General features: G+C 43.8%; 1 protein-coding gene and 1 pseudogene across 1 annotated transcript in view; both read right to left on the reverse strand.

Annotated features, from left to right (window-relative positions):
• Positions 1 to 1,542: 1,542 nt before the first annotated feature.
• kctd3 (potassium channel tetramerization domain containing 3) overlaps positions 1,543 to 6,772 on the reverse strand; it is a gene marked incomplete at both ends in the record, with an annotated part of 8,450 nt that continues 3,220 nt past the window's right edge. Inside the window, 5 exon segments of the mRNA XM_014034722.1 lie at positions 1,543 to 1,665; positions 1,756 to 1,894; positions 1,986 to 2,179; positions 2,261 to 2,357; positions 2,447 to 2,602. Of these exon segments, the coding sequence (XP_013890176.1) occupies positions 1,543 to 1,665; positions 1,756 to 1,894; positions 1,986 to 2,179; positions 2,261 to 2,357; positions 2,447 to 2,602 (709 nt within the window).
• On the reverse strand, positions 4,000 to 6,300 carry LOC106537340 (BTB/POZ domain-containing protein KCTD3 pseudogene; annotated as a pseudogene).

Genomic DNA, 6,772 nt, shown 5'->3' on the forward strand with positions numbered 1-6,772 from the left:
TTTCGACTTTTATCAAAAACATGAGGCCTAACAAGCATAGCAAACATAAAAAATTTAAAATATTTTAAAAAAATAACATTTGTGATCACTGTTGGTGTAAATGTTATTTTTAAGCATCATGCCACAAATGATCTGTTCACAAATATAATTACATTTTAAAAATGTTAACACCTTGAGCTACTATGTTGGAACACACGACAGTGATGGGTTTTGATGCCTCTTTTGAGGCTCAAAGAGGCTTTAAAGTGTATTTAGTATAAGATTATTGACAAGCCAACTGATCATAATCGGGATCCTGGAGTGTTTTTGCAGACCAATAACCATTCCAACAAAAACCATCAAACCAGAGTCCAAGTTTCTGTTGTACCTCTTAACTCCACAACTGCATAGCACTATCCTGCTACAACATCAACCAACTAACTGCCAAAGCCACATTGCATTCCTGACCTGCAAAAGCTAATTAACAGCTGGCTGTCAGTCTTTTTTTTAACAGTGCAGAAACAACTCACTCATGTGGCTATTCTAATAAAGTATTCTGGGATTCAAGTAGCTGCCGACATTCTGGCTAAGGTAAACGTGTTTAAGGTAAGTTAACATGAGTTTCTGCTGCACAACAAAAGAACTGTGGAGGTAGGACTAAAAAGGTCTGTCAGGTGATCATCTGATTGGTGGGAAAACTTTATAAATCAAACACTTTGTTTAAAATGTTGAAATTTTAAATGCAGGTTGCGTTNGCGTTGACAGAGAGGAGAAGGTAGAAATGACTCAGCCTGGAACTGAAAATATGGATGGAGGACAACAGAGCTGCTTCATGGAAGAACAACCTCAGCTTAGCCTGTTAGCTTTAGCGTTAGCCCCGACGCTATCACCATATATATGTATTAGCTCAGCGCTACACATTCTCCTTGTCACTGAGGTCCTCCACCCACATGACAGAGAGGGGAACGCAAAAATGGCTCAGCTGCAACTGAAAATATGTATGGAGGACCTCAGTTTAGCTTGTTTGTTGCATTAGCACCGAGCTAATACATACAGTATAAGGCAATATAGCATCAGCGCCAGTGCAAAAGTTAACAGGCTAAGCTGAGGTTCTTCTTCCATGAAGCAGCTCTGTTGTCCTCCATCCATATTTTCAGTTCCAGGCTGTCATTTCTACCTTCTCCTCTCTGTCAACGCTCTCTGGTTTCATTTAAAAGAGTCAATCATCAGATATTGTCCAAGATTAACCTTCAGGGTGGACATAGCTCGCTCACACCGAGGACCTATCCACGTCATCYTTTACCCAGAATGCTTTGTGTGTAAATAAAATGGCTCAGTCCATGTAATATATTTTTAAAATTTATAAAACTAAACAGTTTACAGTTAGACTGTATTTTTACAGTCTTTATTTTACAGTTAAAATAAATGTTTATCAAATAAAGTCTAATGTTACAACTAATCAGGGATCCCTTTAAGCCAAAATGACTTGCAGTTTTATTATTTATCATGTCATCATTACAGCTACAGAAACTGCAGCCCCTAAAACACCGAATGTTTCCTCACCTGTAGCTGTTGAAGGATTCAGTTCGTCGAGCGCGGGCCAGCAGGGGGCTCTCTCTGTAGGGCCGCACCGCTCCGTAAGTGGCCTGGCTCTCAGGAACGGGCTCCTGGCTCTGCAGCTGCAGACTGAGGTCGAGATGTTTCACGATCAGCAACGCTGTCTGACATTTTAATATCACAATCTGATAAATACGTGCTGCTTGGCGTGATTTCTACCTCGAGCAAGACTCTCTGAGGCGTGCGTGGTGCAGCACGGAGGGGGCGGGGCTAATGCTGGGCGTGGCACAGCGAGAAGCACTCAGGTCGCACTGGTCCAGCAGCTGCAGCAGCTCCTCCTCTGTTGGCCCACCTACTTCTGTCAAACCCAAGAAACAAAAAGTATGTCCCACATTAATTAGGATTTACACAATGGGTAGTAAAATTTTCTTCCACTTCTCTTTCTGCACCTTCTTTTCTCCTCTCTTCTCCTTTGTTGGCCGTGTCCATCGCAGTGGTGAGGTCCCACATCTGTATGCTGCCGTTGCCATGACCGGTGAACAAGTAACGCCGGGGCCGAGATCCCATTCGACTGGAACCCTCACACTCCCGAACCATGAAGCAAGTGATCGTAGTTCCGTCTACTGACTGCACCTCGCAGATTCTGAAATACACACAAAAGTAAAACCAATGCTTGCAACTACAATCCTGCCGAGCTGAGAGGCGTATGTGGGGGATGCTGTACCTTTTTCCAGTTGAAGAGAGTCTCACAAACAGTTTGTTAGTGATGGGAATGACCTTCTGGATGAACACCTGTTGATCGTCTCTTTCTCCAAACGGCCCTAACAGCAGAAGCCCACAAGTGTTTCTCATTTCCAACATTCCTTCATTTAAATCTGTAATTTCATGCTTCCCTTCTTGTTAATCTCACCTATATCGTTTCCAGAGCAGTAGCTTCCGTGGCTCTCTGTCTCCTCTAAGGACAGTATCTTGAAGGAAGCCAGTGGGGTGGAGCCTGGCTGTGTGGAGATCATCCCTCTGAACCGCGTCACCGTCCACGTCCGAACATGGTTGTTGTCTGCGCACACTACCATCCAAAGACAAACAGCGAAGTAATTCATAAAACATCATTTTAAATAAATCAAGAAGAATAGATGATTATTAGTGTCGGCGGGTGTGATCAGCAGGGGTGAAAGTAAGCCGGTACGGTCCGGTACTGCGTACCACTAAAAGATTCTGCACCGGTACGCAGTACCAGGAAGAGGGGGGAGTGGCTGTCAACTATAAAGCGACCATTCAGAAACAGATCATTGCTGCACTTTCTGTCAGAATAAACTTAGCAATAGGCAGTATAAAACACAATTAATCTGTTTATTAATAGTTTTTTTCTCATCCCAAATTGTTTCTGGACTGTCCCTGTCAGCTCCTCGTCCCTCGTAGCTTGAGGCTTTCATGAACCACCAGGCGTGGCCGATTCATAATGGCAAAATTAATTCGCCTCACAAAATAGTTCCTCCTAATGAGCTCAGTTTGTAATTTGTTGTTTTGTTGTGTTTTTCCAACAACTTTTACTTTTCGTGAGTCAAATGCTAGACAGTGTGTGTGCGACTCACACTGTGCGCGTTGGGCCTGTTGTGCGACAGATGCGCTTTTTTCAGCACTATGCGTATTGCGCTCATGTTTGTGTGAGGTGCGCTGAGTTTTTCTCCAACGACATCCTGCAGGCACCGCATCATCAGGCTGTAACCAACATGACAGCACGTTCTATTGAATGTTTATTCATTATTTAGAAAAGAAAGTGATGGGTAAAAATTGATCATGACAGATTTTTATTCAACCCTGTCAGTCAAAATGACGAACAACAAAAAAAAAGTCAAGCACAACCTCTGTTCGCTCCACTAATATTTGTGCTCACGAGCTGCTATTGTAAATGGCCGGCCGTCAAAACTTGCACTACTTTCTTCCTACCGAGGATTTCGCCGGTTCGCCAACATGTTCTTTACTGCACAGCAGTCAGCTGATCTGCTCGCACGGTCGCGGGTGGACAGGGTGACGGGAAAAAAAATCATCTCTGTGGCGCTTTGATCACAAATCAGATACAAATCTTGACTCTACTAGAACCATACAAAGTAAATGTCTGTTTGTCTCTGGCATCTAACAGAGAAATGTCAATCAACAGGGGCGCTGCGAGTGGGGGTGGCCAGGAGGGGCAATGCCCCCACCCCTAGAAAAATGGTGGCCCTGCCACTTTTATCCTCTTGGGTTCCAAGTGTTTGTTCTATGCTTATTTTAATTTTGGAGGGTGTTAAAAATATAAATGTAAACTAAATATGAATATAATTTTTATGTAAGATAAAAAAAATTAAACTTACAAATCTAATCCCACTGAAAAATGATAATTGTCCTCAATATCAGGATGCAGGTTTTCAAGACATACATACATACATATATATATATATATATATATATATATATTATTGACCCTTTGCACATGATGTCACGCACTTCAGAAGACCGCCCACTTCACCGTGACGGACGTCAAAAACAATCTGTGTGCGAGTAAACTCCTGCACAGCTAGAAAAACATATTTGTTGGACAGTGGATCCTCACGATAAACTAAAACAAATCCACACACGCACTTACTCATGCACACACAATCATCCAAGCAAACAGTCCATATTAGTCACAATCCAGCCGTGAGGCTGAGAAGAGGACTGTCAATCGACCGCGGGGCAAGCCAGAACACGGGGTGGAGATAACCTCACCTGCAGCGGAGAGGAGCAGGGAGGACGGGAAGGAGATGACAACTTATTCCTAGTGGCAGAGTGGCTTGGGAGATGGTTATTTAATTTGTTTTATTTTTTTACACGTCCTACAGCCTCTAAGATGTCAAATAAAATTGAAGATGTGTGTTTGTAAAAACACTTGCCAGTGTCTCGACTGGCCTGGAACACCTTAGAATCCCCCCAGAAGAGCTGAGGAGGCTGGGGAAAGAGAGGACTGGGCTTCCTTGCTCAAGCTGCTGCAACCCAACTCTGGATAAAGCGGAACATAACAGAAGGCTGGACGTTTGAAAAAATCTGCCAGAATACGTCTATATACCCGCAAAATGAGAGAAAATCTGCAGCTATCATTTACTGACAATCCGTTCTTGACATGTGTGGAGGGTTGATGTCTGAATAAACAATCCTGAACTTTAACAGCTAAATATTTATTTTATATTCTGAATGAGTTGTCATCAGTTTTTTTAACTCGCTTCACGTTGCTATGATTTTCTATGGGTTTGTGCTGTCAGGAAGACTACAACAGTTTCTGAGCTAACAATGAGGTCTCGCTTGCAGCCCTACATAACAAGTTGTACGGACTGTCCATGAACATGGACACCCCCCCCCCCCATTTTGCAGATGGACGTACCCCCGTTTTTTAAAGCTCTGCTTCAAATTTATTTTATGTGACAGTGCCAAACAATTTAAATAAATAAATACAATTAGCCTGTTCAATCGGATCACTGAGGATCAAAAATGTCCGAAGGGGTTGACATGTATGTGACAGAACATTCCATCTATTTTACTGGTTAGCTATGGTAACTTTTGTAAATACAGCTGTTTATGAGCCCAACTAGGTGTGCTACTTCCACATGTTAGCTCGACTTCAACAAGTAGGCTAGAAGCCACGGCAAAACCCAAAAAACTACTTAAAAAAACAATGACAGTCATTCTGTTCAATACAGCTCCCTCACTTCTGACGTCCGTCATGGCGCCCCCATGTGACGCAGTGACGTAGGTGCAAAGGGTCAAATCATACTAATCTAAAGGTTTTTTTACTAGGTTGTAAAACAAGGTGCATCTGCTGATTCCAGCTTGTAGTTTGATTAGTCCTGATTTCTTCATGTATTTTTCTTCATCTCTGACCTAACAGCACAGTAAACTGAGATCTTGAGAAGCTCCAGTTACAACCCAGCAGGCAGGATCAAACATTTGGAGATGCTAATAAAAAACATATTCGTACTCAAACTGAGATGTCGTACTGATTCGTTATCTCGTAGCTGCTTCATGTTGGTCTCACGACAACCGGATATCCCAGACAACATTTAAACGGTGGTGGAGGCGGTGACTTTGCAGCTGATTTTGTGTTTCTCCCCCAGCTCCTGCATGCACCTGCAAAAGATGTCTCGACAAGATAAATCCACAGACTGGAGTCAAAGCACGAGTCGCTCTCACAGGCTGCTGTCCTGACCGGAAGGATCCGGCGCCAGCTTCCTGTTTCGTGGTGAGGTGGAGGCAGCCACTTTGGTTGGGGAGGGCGAGGCGTTTGAAGATGAGTCGCTGCCCCCGCCTTCAGATCCAGAGGGAAGGGAGGAGAGATGTGGAACGGGCGGAGCCTTCTTTCGCCCCAGAAACCCCCCTTCTAGTACTCCCCTCTTCCTCACGCCTCCTTCAGCCTTCGCCCCGTCTCCTCCTGACGCAACACTGTCTCCTTCCTCTGACTGAGAGTGCACCTTTCGCCTGATGTCCCCCACTGGGACTGGGCTGCCCGGAGGCTGCAGCATCGATTCTTGACTCACTTCTGCTTTTGTCAGCAAGACGCATCCAGCAGCGACGTTAGAGCTCACGCTGGTGGTACGGGGAGCCCAGAGCTCCATGACAGAGCTTCTCCTCTCCCCGTCCTCAGGCCCAAAGTCACAAAGTGAACGGCGAGCGTCGGGTGTCTGGTGGGGTCCGCAGTTGGATGTCTGACCTGTATTGTCCAGGGCACCCCGGCTCAGGCTGAAGTTCTGGAAATCTCTATGGAATTAAATGCTGGAGTCAGTCGCAGGGCAAAGACAAAATACTTTCTGGGCTAAGGGAGGCAATCAAAACATCTATATGAAGCTCACCAGCTGCCTTCTTTCTCTGTCCACAACTGACAAACTCTTTACTGACCAAAAACACTAAATACTGTATCAGTAATGTCAGAAGATTATAAGATGACAGAAATGTTCTTGCACTTTATTAGACAAAGAAACTTTGTCTCATTTTGTTTGTATTCATCAATTACCTACATTAAAGGGATCCCCGATTAGTTGTAACATTAGACTTTATTTGATAAACATATACTTTAACTGTAAAATAAAGACTGTAAAAATACTGTAGGCTGTTCAGTTATGTAAATTTTTTAACTAAAAGTTTAAAAATATATTACATGGACTGAGCCATTTTACTTGCACGCAAAGCATTCTGGGTAAATGATGACATGGATATGTCATCGGTGCGAGGC

The sequence above is a fragment of the Austrofundulus limnaeus genome, unplaced genomic scaffold (assembly GCF_001266775.1).
Source record: "Austrofundulus limnaeus strain Quisiro unplaced genomic scaffold, Austrofundulus_limnaeus-1.0 Scaffold2257, whole genome shotgun sequence".
Taxonomy (NCBI): Eukaryota; Metazoa; Chordata; class Actinopteri; order Cyprinodontiformes; family Rivulidae; genus Austrofundulus; species Austrofundulus limnaeus.